This window comes from Fragaria vesca, linkage group LG5, assembly GCF_000184155.1.
Source record: "Fragaria vesca subsp. vesca linkage group LG5, FraVesHawaii_1.0, whole genome shotgun sequence".
Taxonomy (NCBI): domain Eukaryota; kingdom Viridiplantae; phylum Streptophyta; class Magnoliopsida; order Rosales; family Rosaceae; genus Fragaria; species Fragaria vesca.
Window position 1 is genome coordinate 8,275,448 of NC_020495.1, and position 22,118 is coordinate 8,297,565.

The window sequence follows — 22,118 nt, forward strand, 5'->3', positions numbered from 1 at the left end:
ACTAACTAAAGTGACACCCCACTAATTAACCCGTGTATCATCAATTCTGGCTTATCCACGTCCCCGTCTTCCAAAGCTTAATTTACCTTTCTCTTGCGTGTAACTATGATCAAGCAATGAATTTTTTCCAATTCGATCATGGGGTGAAAATGAATAAAAAGATAAAAAAGAAAACATGCAGCTGCTTTTCATTATTTTCCAAAACAAATATAGCTAGATATACTTTTAATTTACATTTTTTGTTCCTTCGATTCACTTGGGGAGTGTTATCTTTCTGCATCTCACGCGAGAAGAAAAAAGAGAGACAGGGAAAAAAAGAAGAACAAAAAGCATGGTTACAAGGCTAACAAAAGCCTAACTTGAGAAAATTAAAACAAGGAAAATGAAACCCTAAGATGGGGATGGATGAGCGGCTTTAATCTGATCGATATTGATTAATTTTAAAATAGGATATCTTGATCATGAGCTTGATGTGCACTAGCATCATCTAAGAGCCACTTCTCCAGCAATGTGAGAGGGACTTGATCAGCTGCTTCTGCTGCAGCTGCCGCGACCGTCTCCTCTAAATTGGGCTTGCTTTCGTCTTGGAACATCATGAGACTAGTATTATTATTGTTAGTAGTAGTACTAGCGTGACGATGATTATTTCCTGCTGATAACTGAGTCGAAGTGTTATCGGATAATGTGCTGGAGTTGAAGCTACTAAACAAGGAATCGAAACCCTGGTGGTCTTGATGGTCCGGCGTGGTAGTTGTCCCGCTATGCGCCCCGTCGGTAGTACTAGAACATGAACCGTTGCTGAGCATATTCTGATGATGAACATGGGATTGATGATCGTCCGATGAGTTTGTTCGAACTTTTGGTGAATTTTTCATCCAGTTTTCGAGCAATCGAGCAATGTTTTCGGTGTTGGACGCATATGTGGATGCTTGGTGAGTTCTAGTAGTGGCAGTAGTACTAGTAGTGGCATTAATATTGGAGAGTGAGGGCTTTAAGTCTGGCACATGGTGATGATCATGACTTGGTTTGTCAAGGGAGAGTGCCTCACAAAGGGCTTGTTTGGCCATATGGATATCTGTTTGGAGCCTTCTCTCCCACTGACCCTTTGAAATTGGCTGCTGTGAAGTACCTGAAATGCCATCCTCAGCACTACCTGTCTGAAGCTTTCTGAGCTTCTTCTTCAGGTGGGTGTTCCAGTAATTCTTAATATCATTGTCTGTTCTCTGAGGAAGGTAGGAAGCTATGGCAGCCCATCTGCACCCATATTCAATTTAATTTTTCATCAATATCTAACCAAGTTTTAATTCCATTTTTGGTTTCAAAAATCCCAGCGTCACTCTGGATTAATTATAATAATCAAAAGAACAATATATAGAATCTGACTATTGGGATAAATTTGGGCGTATCTAACCCCCATATCCAAAGACATTAGTTAATTAATACTAATAATCTAATCAAGTCAAAACACATGAAATTCACAGCCAAGAAGTATATGTAAACTAAGGCACATCCAAGATTTAAAACATGGTGTTTGAGTTCTAATTATTACAGAGAGGTTTGAACTTTTGTGAGAAATGAAAATATTACCTATTACCCAGAAGAGCTTGGAGGTGGATGATCATCTTCTCCTCATGGTCGGTGAAGTTACCGCGTTTGATGCCCGGCCGGAGATAATTAGTCCATCTGAGCCGGCAGCTCTTGCTACATCTCATCAAACCTGATCATTGATCAAAACCGTCACTGATAATTACTAGAAATTAATACTTGATTAGTTAAGAATAGTGCTGTTAATAACCTAATATACTTGTTCAAGAAAAATTAGCATCAAACAGGCATGAATCTGGAACATAGTTTAAGAAGAAGAAAAGGATGATGAGCTAGTTAGAAAGGAAATAAGAACTAATTTAACACCACTGTCCATGGCCAGAAGCTATGGATGACTTTAATGCTTCAAACCAACCCCCCATTTATAACCTTACAGAAAACAAGACAGAGTAAAAAGTACAGGCAACCCCAGAATAAGAAGATGATGATGATGATGATATAAAGTTATAAACTAACACACATGTCCAAATAAAGAAAGAGCAATTGTCATAATAATTAACCAACTGACTTGAAATGAAAGAAGGCAGCTGGGTAGATCAAAAACCAAGTACAGCACCTGTGTTGGTAGGAACTGATCTCCAATTCCCAGGTCCGTGTTCTTGAATGTACGACACCAAGATGATGTCTTCCTCCGGCGTCCATGGTCCTTTTTTCACTCCAACTTTGTCACAGCAAGGTGGCCTTCCCATTTAACCTAATTTCTCTGATCTAGCTTCAAGCTATAAGTTCCGAAACTCAAATCGGAACACGACCTGGGCTGAGCTAGCTGTATAGTTTACGAGGATGAGGATGAGGATGAAGAGGTAGTGAGATTGATGTTGCTCTCTCTCTCTTTTCTTTTTATAATGATCTCCAGAATCTATCTGGTAAAAGGATGATCTAGGAAGAAGCAAACGTCCAAGGCAATGGTTTGGCTTTGTCTTGTGGGTATTTATAGAGAGAAGAGAGAGAGGACTGTGCTGACAATGAATTGAAGGAAGGTAAATGGATTTTGTGTAGAAGTGTACTAAAGAGCTCCAATAAGAGTCAAAACGAGACAGCAAAATAAGCATTTACTCGAATTTTCCTGCAGCTGTAGCCAAAAAGTCAGCTATGTTTAGACCCATCGCTAACTTCATCACTCTTGAAATACCGTGTGGCATTCATTGGGGCTACTGTGGTGGCAGCAGCACCGAATACAACCCTAATTTACTCTCTCACTTAAATTACCGAAATACAACCCTATTACTACTGTTTATTACACTTTCCATAGTGAGTTCTTTCAAAATTAAACCCTAATCCTTGTCATGAGAGCATGATTTTGACGTACGTTCGGTGTTTTCATTCTCTTTGTGCTGATTGATCAAACAAATCTTTCCATTCCTACGAATCATGATTAATGTGGTGTGATCATCAGATAGTGCCTATATATGTATACACTTGGGATCGATTTTTCAACTTCATTCACCGTAACTAATGGTGGTTGAGCATGAATTTTTTTACTAACCATGTGAATGTGATCGACCATGAACTATTAGGAGGGCTCAATTTCTTCTTGAAATGAAGGTGATTGAGATAAGGCTCGATCTAATTCAGACTCCAAAATAACATCTAATGTAATCCGATGAATTCTTCTCAAAAAAAAAAATCTCCGATGAAAGCTTTGCGGGAGGATCAATTATATGCAATCATGCATGCATAAGCTTAATTAATTGAATAAAATGGATGAATTAGTCTAAGTTTGTGGGGATCATATATGCAGGACCAATCAATACTCCATGATAAAACTGATTGATTTATTCTTTCATTTCTGATACTTAACCAGATAATGGGTAGAGTGTTCTTTATTAGGTAGGTCCATCTTCTTCAGATTGTAGAGTGACACGTATACTTTGCTCATGAATGCAAGCATACTTACTTTTTTTTTCTTCTACGGATAGTAATCTCCAATCATGTATAAATCTTTTTTAAAAAAATCATGTATAAAACTATAATTAATGATGTATGCTACATCTACAATACAATATTCCATTATTTGTAATTTAAGAACTGAGGATTTCCAATTTTCCAGTTTCCACCCACCAACTCGCTTTGAAGGCTAGGGTTGTATTTTTGGGTTTTTTTTTTTTTTTAAAATGGATTTCGTTTATAAAATCATGTGTGCCGAGTTCTTTGATTCTTTAGTTCGAAGTATTATGATTGCTCTATGATTCATATATATCCGATATTCGTCATTTTTATTAAAAAAGTCTGAAAATAAACCGAGGATTCCGTAATTAAATAATTAAAAAAAATATTTGGTGATCATCGATTCATATGCAAAATATAATCAACTTATTTTAAAAGTAGTTTACATTTTGATTGATTTATACAAATTTACTGTAAATAAAGAATAATACTAGATGAACCACATTTTTAGGCCCATCAATATCTCATCTTATATAACAGTTAAAGTGACATGTCATGTGGTACTCTAATTGATGGTTCACTTGACATTACTCGTAAATAAATTCATAAAAATATTGTATAAGAATCCTTTGTTTAGTTACATGCTTTTGGTTTAAGTGAAAGCGACTATACATTATCGATTAACATATAGTTCTACAGTGTATTTAATCAAATAGTTAACATGCAACTATATATTAAAATCCTTCAATGTATGATAAGTACACACTCTAGCTAATCTTGAGCAACATTGAAGCAAACTCCAAACTAAGTCCGACATATACGTGAGGGTTGTTCACACCCTCCCAAATAAGTAATGAACGCACTGGAGCAAGTATAGCTAGCTAGAAATTTCATTGCAAATTTGCAATATATATCTTGACTAATTAATCTAGATTCTAGCTAGCTCGACTACGTTTAGCCATGATGATCTGACTAATCATGCACACCAGCAACTTTCTAAACCCTAATCAAGCAAAACCAGATCAATCTAATTATAATAGTACGTACCTAGTTAGGATCATATATTGACTAGGTCACCTTCTATTTTCTGTTGGTCTTCCAAAACTGCTTGTACATATTATAGAGCTAAAGGTTGAATAGGTTTATACCGACTTTGGTTGTTTGTTTGACCTAGCTAGTCTGCTAATACAGACCGATCCGATTTACATTTTTGGTGTTGGGCATCCAAGTCATGTCGAAGGTTGATTGATATAAATTCGTACCAAAAATGGCGTTCTTGCCCATAATTGAAAACAAATTACCAGAAAAAACTCCCAGTCTCCCCCAACAAATTAAACAAATATAAGAACCTGACTGTATCAAAGAAAGAAAAGAGAAGAACCTGACAGAGTGACAGATCAAAATGAAAGCAGTAAAATCAAAGAGCGGTGAATAATGATGCTAAAAGGATGAGAGTGGAAGAATTTAAGGACGTATAGCATGAGATTAAGTTCTCTAAAAATATGCTTAAAAGAAATAAGCTCAATATTCAGCAGCTGGATTTTGTGTTTCACGCACCCGGATCACCTCCAACCTCCAACCAATTTCACACTCGATCGCCATTGATGTTGTAAATACGTATTAGTTTAAAATCACGTAGCTTCGACTAAAACATGGTCAAATTTTTATTGGCATAGAAAAAAAAAAAGAAAAAAAAAAGGGAAAAACATAAGGTTATGTTAGACGTCTATTGAACATGGATATTAGCATGAAGTGTATATTGGGCCTGGGCTACTAGACATTGAATATGAAAGTGAGTGTGTGCTCTGATAGTATCTGATCATTAGCACCTACTTATTAAGATCTAGTTGTGGATTCTGGTCTCACCAACAAAAAAAAAAAGTTGTGGATTTGTCAAAACTCCAATAAAATGAATAATATCATCTGCAAAAAGAAATTGAAAAGAAATATACATGCTCAATATATCAACTACTGTACTGAGTATTAGTCAACATTTTTTTTTTTAATAGTAAAAAGTGTTATTGATGTTATCAAGCCGATCACTTACAGTTACATCAAATTCAAGTGAAGTGGCCGTCTCAGACTCTCAGTTAGTTAAATTGGGTCTTCCTAATTTTCGTTTTCGTTAATTGGAACTTTACGTAATTTGTGATAGAACAGGGTATGCCATGTTCTCATTCTTGTATTTTTCTTCATTCTTAATAAATCTCTTACCTCGCGTTTGGGAGGTTTGGAAAAAGAAAAAAAAAATGCTTCTCAATCTTTGAAACAATCGACAGTTATCAAAGACGGACTCTAAAACCACATACATCATGTGTACTTGAGTGGTTTATATGGTGTTATCATCCCATCTATTCAGACACACAGCGCTGAAAACAAGAGTCGACTGTGACAACATTCTCGACAAATAAACAGTTCAATCTATCAACTAAACAAAGAATGTACGTAATTTTCGATCCCTCTTCTGTTTCCAGTGCAGACATAGTTTAATTATCAAGTACAGTCGACATAGTTTATCAAGTATGGCAAATTGCTCCCAGATTAGGATGGGATTTAAGTTGTCTCAATGACTCGTGTTTGGAAACTTGGATTGCTACCCAAACAATGGAATTGTGGATATAACAAACTCATATTCGTGACCTAACCCTAACTTTCCCAGACATATTTTAATTTCTGTTTGAATGGAAGTAAATTTTATTTCGATTTAATGACTGGAGTGGGTAACTTCTTAATTATCTAGATTAGAGTATACTTTGAATTGTTTGATATTTTGAGCTTGATGCAGATGAATGGTAACTATCGTCGCTATCCATACGTAAGTCTGATGCCTCTGCTTAGGTCTAGGGTATTTGACTGTGTACGTATATACATAAGCAGGACTGAATCAATACTCAGAAATTGACTGGTACGTTCAAACTCTACTACTCTAGCCATGACCATGTCTTACATAGAAGAAAAAAGATCGAGATATTGGTCATCGATGATATCAATGCCTGGATTATCTATCGAGTTATTTGTTTGGTTTCTTGACGATGCTGGTAGATAAGAAATATGCAGAGCCACATGGACGCACGAAACCAAGTCCAAGCCATCATGTTCATAATGAATCAACACACAGAGCCAAAAGAGGTTAGAAAGCTGCAGTAGCTTTCTTCTTTTATTCGACTTATACGGTACAAACTGAACAATCCAACAGTGATATATACAGAGAGTTTGTTAAGTTTGCCTCGAGATTTCATGGTACTGCTACACGTATGAGAACAGTATTGCCATCTTTGATCTGTTCAGGGAAATTATTGTGCAGCTAGCTAGGGTTCAAGAAGGGGTCTCTCAATAACGTACTGTTCGTCGTTGGAGCGATTACGTTTTCATTCAATAAGACGTATAATTTGAAGGGGTCCAACAAGAGACCGCTCGTTTGTCTCTCTGTCACTTTCATTTGGTTGTTCAACCATTCATACTCTACGTAAGCAACCTGGACAAAACGAGGACTGAAATAACAAAGACCCTAAAAATATCAGAAGTCTTGAGGTCGAAATACCAACAGAAAAACTAAATAATTTTCATGTATAAATGACTAAAACTATACTGTAAGTAAAAATGATCGAGGATGTTAATGTGTTTAGTAAGGAATCGAGACTCGTTTGAAACAACAATTATGAAGAGAGTTTCGATTATATTCTAGGATGATATTGAGATTTCAGATTCAAATACATGATTATGCAATCATATATGGTGTACCGATATCTAATGAATTCTTGCTTAACATGTAGTTAGTGATGAGAACTCAGAGGATTTGATGAAATAATTAAAGTGTAGTGATTTAAATTAGTTAGCATTGGGGTCTTAAGAAGAAAACATATGCAGGTCATGAAATACAACACTGATATTGTTCACATGATGTACCCGCCATACAATTGTAAGGTATTTCCCCATTTCTCTCTTCTTCTTTTTATTCTTTGTTCGATTTTTCGACCATTAGTTCTTGATATCTTTTTGTGTTCTATGACCGTACTTCTCATTAGATTTACAGAAGCACTTCTTGTGATTACAGAAGTACTAGTTTTTGTTTGGTATAAGATAGTTTTTGTTTCAGTTCTTCAATATACTCAAAGTGTTCCAACCACTAACCCCATAAGGCATGTACGCATGGTGATTAAAGTTGGGGAGAAAACGATTTGAAACAAACACCTGCAAAAAGATTAGTTAGATCGATGTGTCATCTATGAGTGCTGCATTATAGAACGAAACTACAACCAATCGACGTCCATTTCCAGACTTTAAGAAGGACTGTAAGCAATTATATTGCTTTAGAACTTGACATTGTATTAAACCTGCGTATTACATGTTCTTGTATTAATATACTTACATGTTATTTAATCTGAGTTTAAGATATAAACTTTATACTCTATATATTACTATTGGATAAGTTTGTAAGAGTTTTTGAATTCAAAAAAAAAAAACAATTACAGTTATTAAGCAGTTGAATAACATGACAGTTTCTTTATGGATGAAACTGTCATGGCTGTGCTCTATATATATGTCTATCTGGTCCTTTCTTAAACATACAAGTTCTTACAACAAGTCTCATCTACTTGAAGAACATAAGGTTTGAAGAACATAAGGTTGGATTAAGGAGAAGGCTAACATGGATAACACAGGTGATTAGCATACAATAGATTAGTAGATTTTCATAGACTGCAGATTAAGATACATAGATATATTTCTATCCTAAAAGTACTCAGCAAAACATACAGATATTATAGATAAGTTCATAGCATGTTTTGATCTGATATAGTCTAAAGTAAGGTTCAAGTTTTGATTCTAACCTTTCAAGAACACGATATAGGTACAATGATTGAGCAAAATCTTGGTTTCTTTCTACAACTAGTTAACTTAGGTCGTTTTACTTCAGATTTAAGACATAAGTGTCCACAAACAACGTCATTATTAATTCATTGTTGTCATTGTTTTGTGGTCGTTGAATTGCTCGAGCTCTCTCTCTCTCTGTTATCTTTCATATGTACTGATCAATATCGTTAGTGTTTAATTGTGAAGAAGTGGCTAGTGATCATTAGAAACACCGGTTCAATATTCCTGCTGTTTTAGTCACCCGTGCTATAACAAGTATGAAGTTTTGACATACACAAAAGATATCGTTATTAGTCTGTGTGGTATCATTCACAATAATTGAATGTAGCGTAACGTATGATTCCAAAAGTTCAATCTAACCCACCGATTGATTGTACCATTGTTTCCATTCACAATAATTGAATGTAGTGTAACGTATGATTCCGAAAGTTCAATCTAACCCACCGAATTGATTGTACCATTGTTTCCATTTTCATCAAATAAAAACAAAGAAAAATAACCAAAACAAATGAACAAAACCTTGCTAGCTAGAATGCTTGATTGAGCATGTACATGTGATTTCTCTTGGCTCTCAATTTCACGCATGTCCTACTAATTAAGGCCACAACTAACATACATCAACATGTACATGACAAAAAAACAACATATGTATTCGTCTCCAAAACCATATGAAATTTTAGTATGAAGACTGCATTTATTAATTAGCTTATTTTAGTAAGTAGCTCCTCGATGGATCGCTGAAGGACTAGTACGTTATTATGAATCGAGCAACCTCAATTCTCAGATCAACTAGTGTTGTATATTGTTACTACGTAGTACTCCTATAATTGTTAGAACTTATTTGTCACAATATTATTTCATTCCAGCTATACGTACATGTATGTATCCTGACTAGGCCGTAACGAGTGTTTGATTGTAATGTAACACGAGGACATCGTTCTCATATTCTTGATTCCACCTCCCATATTGCTACCTGAATGAACTTAATCGAGGAAGACAATATTAGGAGACGCATTGCATTCGTCTCTTTCGTTGAAAGGGATTGAATAGTAACAAGTGGCGCAATAATACTATCTCATTGTGTGATCCAAGTGTGCAACAACGAAACTGCATAATACATATTCGATACGTTAAATCCATGCGTAGTGTAATTGAAAGTTCTTGTAATGATACTAGCTTCTTAGTGATGGCTCATTTTGGACGTTAACGAGTGGTTAAGTTGTTGAGTCAATAATGATGATCTACGAGTCATATATATTTGTCACTGTTTAACCGAATTAATCGCCCGATTACATTAAAATATGACTGAATATTGTAAAGAGAGAAGAGGGACCAAACCAAGACTCTTCCATAGAAATGCCGATGCGAACCAAGTTTATTGATTGAGGTTATTTTCATTCTTTCTTTTTTGGTATTGCGAGCTAACCTATGTACTTATTGTGAGTCGACAGTATATTCTTCAGTTAAATCAACCTGCTTCAAGAACAACCTGGATAAGAAGATCTTGAGCGACGTATACTTGCTCTAATTTTCATGCCCTACTTAATTATCACGTACCGAGTTATCAAGTGTACATGATTAGTCGGAATAAGATGGACTCACATATATCGTTATTACCGATGCCATGCATGCATCGATATCCGTTAACGAACTTGTCACAATATATGCAGGTAATGTGTCGTACTTAAGGTCCCCATATATTATGTGTTGGTTTGACAACAATGTTAGGTCGATTACGTCCATTCATGTTTGATTTTTCATGCATTGCTATGCAGCTCGGAGCCCTAGCTCCATGTCGGTGAGGCGGCGGTTGTGTGATCATAAGATGAGGTAATTACATTGGATCTAGCTTGATCATCAAAATAAAAGAAGAAACTGTAAAAAGAATCAACAAATTAGTATAGAAGAATGTCTAATTATTTTGATTGTTTTATGTATTGCGCTTTTGTTTACATCGGAGGAGATTCAAACTACTTATCTAACCCTAAATCTAGTTCCAAATCTCTAAATACAGAGTCTCCTAACGAACATATATAAACCATCAACATTACTTAATTTGTTTTCTCTTTTTATTCCGAATAAATTTGCTCTTATTTTGTCCCATATCATTAAGAACATATGAAGACAAGACAATTTCAGCCAGCGATCAAAAATTTGTTTTACGATTAAAGTCGGCAAAACTAGTATTGCCTCAAACACAATTCAAGCACAACAAACGTCCTCTCCTTGTCACAAATTAATTTCGATCAAGCAGTGCCACTCCCACTTACAAATATTAATGCGTTTTGGGAACATACGGAGAGTCTCATGACGAACATATATAGACCATTAACATTATTTTTTTTATTTTTTTAATACCGACTAAATTGACTCTACATTGTCCGATATCTTTAAGAATTAACGATCAGATAATTTCAGCCATGGATCCATCTTTTTGTTGTTTACGTTTAAAGTCAGCAAACAACGCTCTAGTGTTACCTCAATCACAAGCACAACAAACGTTCCCTCCTTGTCACAACTTAATTTCGATCAAGCAGTGCCATTCCCACTTAAAAAATAATGCGTTTTGGGATGAAATCAACAATACATTAGAATGTGTGTGATCCATACATGTAATTGATAATTCTTCCAGTTCTTGAAACTAGCAGCGTGTGAACCTACTTAGCCACCTTTGGTACATACATACCTAAATATAGTTGTATAAGACACATTCGATTAATAAACTAAACTCTCGATGAGAAAATACCTATAAATGAGCTTAGAAATATCTCAATTCGTGAATTGTCTGTGTATAGATACGCCAATTATGTATACGAGAATTCTCCGATGCATGTACGAGGGTCTACCTTGGAAAGTAAGTAAGCGTCATATTCCACCAATAATTAGATTGATTACGACTTCATTTCCATCCTGGCACTGAGGGCTTTTCACGATTTTGGTCTCCTTGTTAGAGAGTAGCTAGGGCATACCTGAGTAATGTTTCTAATAATGGATTACCTGCATATTCTTTCAAATATGAAAACAGAAAATATAGTCACACTCACTCACACTTCGTTTGTTATCCTTTCAATATATCGATCTGCAGGGATTATACTGCAACTCTGCAAGGACATGGTAGGTACGTACTGTTCAAATATTTATTTCAGCCAAGTTCTAACTCCTGGGATCTACTCCCCATATATATATATCTTGGTGATCGTCCAGTAGTAATGACTAACGTCAAGCCTCAAAGTTAGATCGGATCGGATGGAGTTTTTATTTTTCATTTTGTTTTATCAGTCAAATCAATCCTTCGAGTCGTGATATCTTTATAATACGTACAATGTATAGCAAATATGAGGACAATAACAAATTACTAAAACATATTAGATAGATCGATTTTGTAAAATAAATATCAACATATATATGCCAAACTAAGTTGACGTTAATAACTGCTCAACTCATAATATGAATTAAGCGTGATCCTCAACAAAATGTCACAGTTTAAAACAGATATGACAACCAATAAAATTTGAATCATATCTATAATTATTATACGTTATTTTGAACTGACGTTTCATAGAATCGATTGTATCTAACTTATTAATTATCGCAAATATTACCCAAATGTGAGGGCTATGTCGATCGAATTGCAGCTCATATGATTTGCCCAACAAACTTCATTCTAACCAGACTTTAAAGATGGTTGGCCAAATTCATCTGTCAGAGAATTTGAACATAGAATCATACCCAAACAGAGTTAAAACTTAAAAACAGTCGCGCTCTCTATGTCTTTTCCTTACACGTGTACTACAACGTTGGGCCTTGTGGAGTCACAACTTGGAGCCCACCATCCAAAAGGTAGATTTTAAATTTTTCGTTATTTAAAGATTGGGCTCAGTTGAGAAATTGACCGTCAAACTTTTACGACGTCGTTTTCTAGTTAAAGCCAAACCCGCGACCCACGTGAAGTCGTGACACGTAACGAACGAAACCCCATCTCTGCCGACAAATGATTCAATGTTAGTAGAGACTGGTGCTTAGCTATATTACCAGTAATCTCATTCACTATTGATAATTCTTTTATTAATGATTTATTTCTTAGTTGAATTGTCAAAATTATTTGAGAATTTGAGTCTGAAAATTAAGAATTTTGAGTGTTATTAGGTGTCGTTCTAGATTTAGAACCGGCTAAAATACATGTATTCAAAATAAAATATTGAAAACTTGTTATATTTTACCTTGACATTTGTAAAAGACGAGAAATTTCGAGCATTAAAGATATAAATATGTATTAGATCTTGATTTTCTTATTGCATACGTAGGCATCAGCATTAGCCCACAATCGAATCATGATCAACTGTTTTATTCGTTATCGTACGTAACATTGCGCACACAATCACAAAATTGATTTGATTTTCCGAAAACATATCAAACTTCAAAAACGATTGCTAGTCTTTGTGTTTCTTAAGTGACAATTTAGAAAGAGAATTGTTTTGGTCGGAGCAAAGTACAGTGCAATATATATGCAACTAATCAACTAAATTGATTTAGACTCTAGCAGTTATCGTTCGAGATATGATAGTAGCTAGCCTTTATCACACATATAGATCCGAACCATAAGTTCTTTACAGTACTATTGTTTTAAGATATCTATCTGTCATCTTAGAATCACTTTTGGTATCCTATATAGGTTAATTTCAGCAAATTGGCTAATTTTGAAACATTTGGTAATAAAACATAGGTTACGAAAAAAAAAACACTTAAAGTAGCAAATTGACACTATAGTATTCTAAAAAAAATGGGGAAAAAAATTACACGCAGTAGAACCTAAAACAGAACGTTATGAACTTCGAAGGTGTACTACTACTCAGTTGCATCGCATAGGTAGGTTTTATGTTTTTATTTCATGTTAATGATCTTTCGAGATCTTCATCTGATAATGTTTAATTTGCATCAAATGTTGTTGATTCATCAGTTGCTTCTTAAATCATCTTCCTTAAGCACTCGTTTGACGATGTGACTTCTATCAAGTATATATGAACATCTCGTCAATCCAAGTCTTTGCTTATGTTGTTTCTTGTTTCTTTGTTTCCCATTGCCAACAAATTAATAGAAGTATATACGAACATAGGATACTTTTCTGCCTCATTAATTATCACAAAAAATTCAAGAAATCAATTAGACAAAATTTGAAACACGTTACTATATATACATTACATCATATATACATAGGTATATATGATCGTTAGTACGTATACATAAATTCTTAGGATTAGGTACCACTTATGGACAGCACAGATGAAACCCTACGAAAATGAAGGGGTCAAATCATCTTCGTAGTCTATTATGGTTATGGCCGGGGGTCTTTCTCACATAAATGCATGAACAAATTGTGCTAGCTACAGTTCTTACTGATTTGATGGGATGGGTTACGTAGTTACGTAAAAAATGACAGTAATCATAGTACATAGTATCATCTCTACGCAGTATTCTGGGGAGCTTGCTAGTTCTGGAGAAGCTTGCTCCACGTAATGTACCTTTACTTCAATTATGGTAATCATTCTTCGTTTCATGGTGTTCTGGAAATCTGGAAGCATATGGGGACGTCTGAGTTGTAATGGGAGACACTGAGATGGCACTGCAACAAGAACCTCGCACTCAGCAGTACTGCCATTAAGGGAGTCATTTAAGCTAGATCGACGTACTGTGCTGTGTTAAGAGTATATGTAGGCCCAATCCAATGTAGTGCATTAGTACATATGAAATGAATGATCTTAGCTTCATAACCCCTCCTCGCGCTCAAATCACAAAAGCATAAGTAATATTAAGTGGATGCCTCCTCCCCAAGATTTCATCAAGATAAACTTTGATGGTTTAGGTGTTCTCTTGTTGCTTATGTTCGTCGAATTGGGAAAGCCAACGTCCCCATCGGAAGCCACAAACTCTCAGAGACAGTCTTCTCAAAGCAAAACAGTTAACTTAATTACCCAAAACCATTGTCGAAGGCGATTTATTCTCTGGTCATCAACTGCATCGATAGAAAGTTTAAGATCCTTGAAAACTTCTACTGCTTATCAAAGATATCAGAACTATTGATTCCACCTTTTCAATTTTCAGCAATATCCTTCAACCATGTTTTTTGAGAGATGAATTTTGTTGCCAATGCTCTTTGCTACTTTAGGCCACAGCTTGGACAATCCTCGCATGTAGGATGTGAATTTTCCTAGCCCTTTTATTCTTACACCGGGCCTCCAGACTCTTAAAATCGGCCCAACTCCAAACCATTACTGTCTAAAATAGGTGTTGCTTGCAGTCACAGACACACGGAAGTGAGGTATATCCTTCCAAATAACTGGGGAGGCTTGGATAGTTGGATGCGATCATGCATATGAAACAAATGCTTCCAAAAAAAAAAAAAAAAACCTTACAAACGGAGACAAGATTTTTCGTTACATTGGAAGGGATCGAATAAGCCCTCCCATTTCTTTATAATGTCTCACCAATCAGGCTAGCTCTAAAGACTGGAACAAGGAATCATGTATTAAAAACGCAAATGAGGATTCTGGACATGTCAGACCGGCGACTGAGTATCAGCAAAATGATAGAAGAAAAGTGCTTATGCAGATGCACATATGTGTACAATTCCTAGGAGCATAACCTTTAGTGTTACATGATCTGCAACTTTTCTGATCACAAAACTGTTGTATGAGGAAACCCATATATCTGGCGAAGCGAAACAAACTCTAATCTTTGGATTCGAAGTTTTCTTGCAAGAACTGGTAAAGCTCCTCAGCAACTATAGCAGGATACTCCTCTTGCGGAAGAAGAGCGCCTGGCACCTCAACAAACTTACTCACTCCCTTGGCTTCCCTGAGAGCCTCCATTTCTGCTTTTGACCTCTTTGGAGGACCTTTAGTGGACACAACAAGAACTGGTATCTTTTTGTTGCCCATATCTGCAAAGAGTTCAAGAAATTCCTCTCTAGATTGTACAGCGTCAAGAAGACCGGTCAAGAAAGCAGCAGGTGCATAGCGAGCACCTTTCCTTTTGGTTAAGGCATATCTACTTTCAATAATTCCAGGAGTCACATTGTCAGGATTTGAATATACATGGGATTTGTACTGAGATTCAATTGATTTCTCATTGCTGACAAGCATGTTATACATCATCCAGCCTAAAGCAGGGGCTCTTAAGGTGCCTCTAAGCAGTCCATACCTATTGCTTGTGAACAAAATGGAGAGATCATTCAGTTTCATGTAACAGATAGAAGCAAAGGAATGGATATCGTGTGTGAGTCTACGAATAGTAAACTGAATTATATGAATTAATTGATCTTTCTCTGGGCCATGCCTATGCAGAACAATTATCGTGATTTTGGGTGCCAATTATGAATCAATAACTAGCAGTTTTTCATCAGTATTTGAGGTTCTCAGTAGGTACCTTGTTTCCATGCTAGAATCTCGACCAAACACAATAGGAAGGGGACCAGCCCAGGTGGGTGCAATAGCAGCTATCGCTTTAGGTTTGACTGCACCCTGCTTTGCTGCACGGATAGTTAGAGTGGCAGCATGTCCTCCTCCAAATACTACAAGATCATTTTCTGGTTGACAGCAAGAGTATTAGCAAGTTAACTTCAAAAGAAAAGACTTGCATATTAGTGTAGCGTCATCATAAGGAGAAAAACTCCATGAATGAAGTAAACAAAGATCCTGTAAATATACTTGATTTCCACCATTACAAGGCGGAGGGAAGCACAAAGGCAGTTTCAAGTAATTATATCCAGTTCAAAAGCTCGAGTCAAACATATGCATGCTACTATACTTCTTGCTAAAAAGATATAGAACATAGCAAGCTTATTAAATGATATCTTAAGTAACAATCGACCAAAAGAAAGTAGTCAATCATCAACCTGAGCCATTTAGAGGACCATCTGGTGAATTGATGAAGTCGACCAGAAATTTCTCCATGACATCAGCAGTGTAGTCCATCTTTGGCCTATCAGAGTATCCTAGACCAGGCCAATCAACAATAGTCGCTCGCCAATTAACATTACCAACTTGCTGAACAATATTACTTGCTACTGATCTCCATTCTTCAACTGTGCTAACATCAGAAATCGTTGGTATCATAAGTATATTCTTACAAGGACCATCTCTCTCCTTTTCATACTCCTCATAGTATATGTTTATAGAATCACCCTTAAATTTCCATTGCCAATTATTGGTCTGCAACAAACTACCATCATTCATTTGTGAGGCAAGGTAACAAACATGTAGCACTAAAATCTCAGATTTATATCAAAACATCTCTTTACACAGAACACCTATGCCAATACAATTGAAAATTACAATTTCCAAATGCTGTTGCGCTTATACAGTGAATGCGCCATCGACTTCTAGTGAAATTTGGTTCATTTCACTGAAAAATAAAGGTATGCAGACATCGATTAGAATGGAAGTTTTCGTCTAGGTTTTCACAGAATTTAGTATGATATGTAACTTGTGTATCTTATGTCTCATCTTGCTATGTAGAAATTTAAGTTTTGCCTTTTTGTATAGGGAGCTGAAATTTGCACTCCAATTTGTATATCATCTTATTACTTGGTCTCAAAAATTCCCCCCTAAATCACAGACAATTTCATTCAGTTTTCTCAAATTTCCAATACATTCATTATTCAAACTAATATAGAGGTATAGAAGCCACAATTAAAACCCATAAGCAGAACGAATAACAAACACATGAATAAATTGAACTGAAAACAAGAAAGCCTCTTCAGAATGATAAGAAAAAGGTGCAATTGGGTCTCTGACCTTTGATGGAGCTGACGCTTTATCGTCCACAGAGAGCTTGGAGTAGTCCAAAGTGGTTGAAGCCCTAACCGTTAGGGTTCTGTGGAAGCAAGCAGTCTGAGACAAATTGGGTTTACGGATTCTGCAGGAGAGAATAAGGGAAGGTCGTGAACATGTATTGAATGCAGCAGAGAACGCCATGGACATGTTGCAGAAATGGAGAGAGGTCGAAAATTGTATCAGGGTCTCTGTGAGCTTTGCGTTTGGGAGGAAGATGCTGACCACTAGTTAGTCACTTTGATTTTTCTGCTGAGATTTTGAGAACCAGATGAGATTATGTGTCCAGAATAGTTCCAGCATTATCAGTCAAACCAAAAGCTCATAGTTTGTTGACTTTTCCATATCATGTCTTTGGGCTATGAGAACTTTGGATTTGGTAAATAGTGAACTGGCAATGGTAAAATGTAAAATCAAGAGAGTTGAACAAGTTTGTTCCCTTTTGATTTGGAAGTAAATTTTGAGTTTTCCTCATTCCCTCCGGAGATTCAACGGCTTCCTTTGAAATTGTTTGGATCAATGACATAACCCATTTGGCGAAACCGTTGGTATCCTTCTTTGTTCTCTTGGCCAAACCCTTTTGATTTACAAGTATATTCCTGTTATGACTTTCTGTGCTCTCTTAACTTACAGAAGCTATACTAATTCAAGTGGTTTGTTAGTCCTGGTCACCAGTAGTCGTTGCATGAACAAGAGCCGTCTTTGAAGGAGTGAAAGCGGCTTCTATCTCTCACAACTATCTCCGATCTATAGACCTTAGAAATCAGCTTCATCACTGTATGACAGTCTCTACAAACCCGCAAATTCTTCACTATCCTTATCATCCTTCCTTCAGGCAACCTTGCCAACCCAAAAGCTACCGCAAGTTTTTCACTGTGCATGAACACTGAATCTTCTTTGTCCTCCACTTCTATGTCATGCAAAACACTCCCAACCTCCGGCAAATAACCTCCACCAACACGAAGTTTCAACATTATCTCCCTCAACTTCTCATACGCCTCTTCTGTAACCTTATTTGATTTATCACCAGCCACAAAACTATACATGACCTTGTCAACTTCTATCACGCTCCAACCTGGAGTTTTCTTGATCTTCTGATCAGCCATTGATCTTCTTACAGCAGCAACATCCTTCCACTTACCTGCAACAGCATACACATTTGACAAAAGAACATGGTCACCTGAATTGTCAGGGTCCAGTTTGGAAAGCCTTTCCTTCACTTGTTCTGCCAACTCAACATTACCATGAATGCTGCATGCCCCTAGAAGAGTTCGCCAAATAATAGCATTAGGAGATATTGGCAATTGACACACAAAACCATAGGCCTTCTTAAGTTTCCCAGCTCGACCATACAGGTCTACCATACAACCGTAATGCTCAATAGCTGGGTCTATACCATACATTTCTCTCATCTTGGAGAAATATTCACATCCTTCGTTAACCAACCCAGCATGACTACATGCATACAAAACTGAAATGAATGTGATCCCATCAGGCCTAACTCCAGAAGCTTCCATCTTGCGGAAAACTTGTATTGCTTCTTTTCCATAACCATGCATTGCAAGTGCCGCTATCATTGAAGTCCAAGAAACAACACTCTTTCTCTCCGGCATTCTCTCAAAGACCAACCGAGCCATCTCCACATTCCCGGACTTAGAATACATATCCAGGAGCGCATTATTGACCGAAATCAACGAAAGAAATCCACCCTTCTCCACCAAACCATGCAAAACTCTACCAAACTCAACCGCTCCAGCCTGCGCACACACAGACAGCACCCCAGTCAAGCTCGCCTCATTCGCCCCAACTCCCTCCCTCTGCAGCTCCCCGAAAAACCCAAACGCCTCATCAAAACAACCGCTCTGAGAAAACCCAACAATCATAGTACTCCAAGACACATCATCCTTCACCGGCATCCTCCAAAACGCCTCCCTCGCCAGCGCAAGCTCACCCGCCTTAACATACCCCGCAAGCACAATATTCCACGACGTCGAATCCCTCAACGGCATTGAACCAAACACCTCCTCCGCAACCTCCACATCCCCACACCGAAAACACGCCGTGAGCACCGCGTTCCACGCCACCACATTCGGCTCAGTCATTTCATCAAACACCTTGCGTGCATGACCAACACTCCCACACTCGCCATACACACTCACCAGAGTGGTCCCGACGAACATATGACTATATAGTCCATGGATAAAAGCCTGACAATGCAGCTGGGTCCCTCCACTCAACGACCGCGAATTCGCCGCGGCCTTGAGTGTGAAAGCGAACGTGAAGCTGTCAATGGATACCATATTTTTACGCCGCATTTCACGGAACAGGAGAAGCGCATTGTGGGGATTATCGGAGTCGGCGAGTCCGCGGATGAGGGTATTGTACATGAAGGCGTCTGGGTAAGGGAAATGAAGGAAGAGGCGGCGAGCGTAGACGAGTAAGTCGGAGATTGTGACGGCGCAGTGGAGGAGGAGCTTGCCGAAGACTAATGGGTCTGTGTCGAGGCCGGTCTTGTGAACAAAGGCGTGGATTTGCTTCACGGTTTTGAGGGTTTTGCATTTGGGTAATAAGGAAGAGAAAATATGTTCGGCGGCGTTCATTCTAGGCTCAGCACAGTTTGATTGGTTCAAAAGCCTGAAGCTTTTTCGCGCCGTTTCTGGAACGCTTTGACACCGGAACGGGAAAATTTTGGGCTGAAACCCGAGCCCATAGAAAACCGAACCGAAATGCAAGTGACCGGAACCGAACTGAAAAAATTGAAAATGATAACGAACCGTAAAAGATCGACATTGAATCGCGTTGCGACTGATTCGAAAGTTCTCCTATGTACTGGTATACACTTGCATCAACACCTGTTAGAGCAAGTTCACCCGTTGGGTTAGAATGAACACAGTGACTCACTGGGCAGCAGTTTTCGCCCGTTTGAAATATGAGATTGTTGCCACGTGACAGTGATTATTTATTGAACTAAAAAAAATGATTTTTAAGTGTGAATAATGATTTTAGTAGTAAATAAATAGTAATTAAACAATATGACTTAATGAAATTAATTTTTTTATTTCATGACATTTAATTGACAGGTCAAACCTAGGGAAAAAAAAATTACAATAATTTGAAATTTCCTAATAACTATCTAATTATCGGGATTATTATCCTCATTACAAAAGAAATCGGTGTTTGAATGATCATTGTCATTGATGGGGTTTGTAGATTCATCGGTGGAAGGTGGTTGGGGATAATAGTAACCGGGAAAAGGTGGTTGGTAACATCCACCAGGATAGGGTGTTTGGGGATATCCACCAGGGAAAGGTGTTTGGGGATATCCTCCTGGGAAAGATGGTTGGGGATATCCTTCGGGGAAAGACCCCGACAAATTTGCTTGTGTCTCCGCTATCGCCTTTTGTTTTGCTAGCCAATAATCTTTCCTAGGCCTTGGCGACATAGTGATTGGATTCATTTCCATGATACGCTCTTCCCTCTCTTGGATTTTGAATTGCTCATTCCGCATATCCATTTGGAGCCGCATATATTCTCGTTGTTGTTGGTCTTGCAATTGCCTTGCGTATGCTTCATCTCGTTTTTCCCTTGCTGACAAGAGTGATGCTTGGCTGTTTGCAAGCGTCACGACAACGGTTGCAACAGGTGATTCTTCTTTGGTCGCCTTCCCTTTTCGGTGTGCTTCCTTTGCAGCCTTTCTTCCTATAGGTCGCACATTCGGGTCGGGAGCAACTTCATCAACATCTTTTTCTAAGTTGATAGGAGATTCATCACAACTTGGTTGCGTAGAAATCCCTTCATTGCCTCCCATTGATGTTGCCGCACTCATCTCGGTCGGAGATGGAATGTCGTGAAATGCTTGAAAACCTTGAACAACTTCATAGCAAGCAAAACTCGAGAAATCGGCCTTTTGGAGGTCTTCCTCCGGACTCCATCTCGGCAAAGTTGTGTTAACTCCGGCCATGGTTGAAACAAAGGTAAAACTTAGAAGGTGAATTTGGAAACTAGGAATGTCACATCCCGACCCTTATATTTTTACCTTATTTACTAGCTTGATTATAATAAGAATTTTACCGTCCCCGTCATTGAGGTAATAGTTTAATTGGTCCCTAGAGGTATTTTAAGGGACGATTAATTTCGGGGAATTATTCGTGGGAGAAAATATGACGACGGTAAAAATGGTAAAATCTTAACTAGTAAAAGGTAATTTTTATTCGGGTATTATTTTTCGGGGTGTTTTATTTTTTGGAATTGGGTTGTTATAAGCTTAGACCGGTTTGGGGTGTGAGGCCCAAACCCATTTTCTCTTTTCTTCTCTTTTCTCCTCCCGGTTCCCTCTCTCTCCCGAGCCCCTCCTGCTGCCCGGTTTTCCAGCCGTCCTCCTGCCGCCGTTCGGCCACCATCTGCCGCCTCTCCACCTCAGTTCGGACCCCCATCTCCTCCTCTCCCTCCCCGGCCTAGCCCTCGAGCCTCTAACCCGCCGGAAGAGGAGAAATCCCGCCGGAGACGCCGGGAAGCATTTCGCCGGAACTCCCTCCTCCGGCCACCAACCCGGGCAAGCTTGATACGGTTTTGTAGCCCTCCAACCCAGCAGCCTTGCCCTAAAAGGACTCACTCCCTCTTGAGCTAGGTAAGGAGAAATTTGAGGTGAAAGTTTTATGGTGTTTTTGATGTTTTTAGTCGATTGCCCTAGTTAGGCTTGGAATTGGTGTTTGTGCTAGTTAGGAAAGTTGTAGAGCATGATGAGAGGATTATTCTGTCAAAATTTCATAGGTTTTGGAGGTCGCCGGAATTGGCCTCCGGCCGCCGCCGGTTTGGGAGATTTTTAGGGTTTTAAATGTGGAATATTAAGGGGATTATATTGATGTGATTTATGGAATTTTTGGATGAGATTTGGATAGGTTTGTGATTTTCCGAAGTTTGGTATTT

At 37.8% G+C, this 22,118-nt stretch overlaps 3 protein-coding genes across 3 annotated transcripts; all 3 read right to left on the bottom strand.

Annotated features, from left to right (window-relative positions):
- Nucleotides 1–284: 284 nt before the first annotated feature.
- Nucleotides 285–2,379, bottom strand: LOC101306044 (myb-related protein 306-like). The gene is made up of 3 exons (XM_004299315.1): nt 2,162–2,379; nt 1,588–1,717; nt 285–1,254 (listed from the first exon to the last, which is right to left on the bottom strand). Exons 1-3 carry the CDS (start codon nt 2,292–2,294, stop codon nt 441–443), a joined length of 1,077 nt encoding a protein of 358 aa, XP_004299363.1. The 5' UTR covers nt 2,295–2,379; the 3' UTR covers nt 285–440.
- A 12,414-nt stretch (nt 2,380–14,793) lies between these two features.
- Nucleotides 14,794–17,378, bottom strand: LOC101306335. The gene is made up of 4 exons (XM_004299316.1): nt 17,157–17,378; nt 16,256–16,571; nt 15,787–15,946; nt 14,794–15,561 (listed from the first exon to the last, which is right to left on the bottom strand). Exons 1-4 carry the CDS (start codon nt 17,340–17,342, stop codon nt 15,090–15,092), a joined length of 1,134 nt encoding a protein of 377 aa, XP_004299364.1. The 5' UTR covers nt 17,343–17,378; the 3' UTR covers nt 14,794–15,089.
- A 482-nt stretch (nt 17,379–17,860) lies between these two features.
- On the bottom strand, nt 17,861–19,792 carry LOC101309740 (pentatricopeptide repeat-containing protein At1g74630-like). Its single transcript, XM_004301101.1, has one exon. The coding sequence runs from the start codon at nt 19,790–19,792 to the stop codon at nt 17,861–17,863; it is 1,932 nt and encodes a 643-aa protein (XP_004301149.1).
- Nucleotides 19,793–22,118: the final 2,326 nt, after the last annotated feature.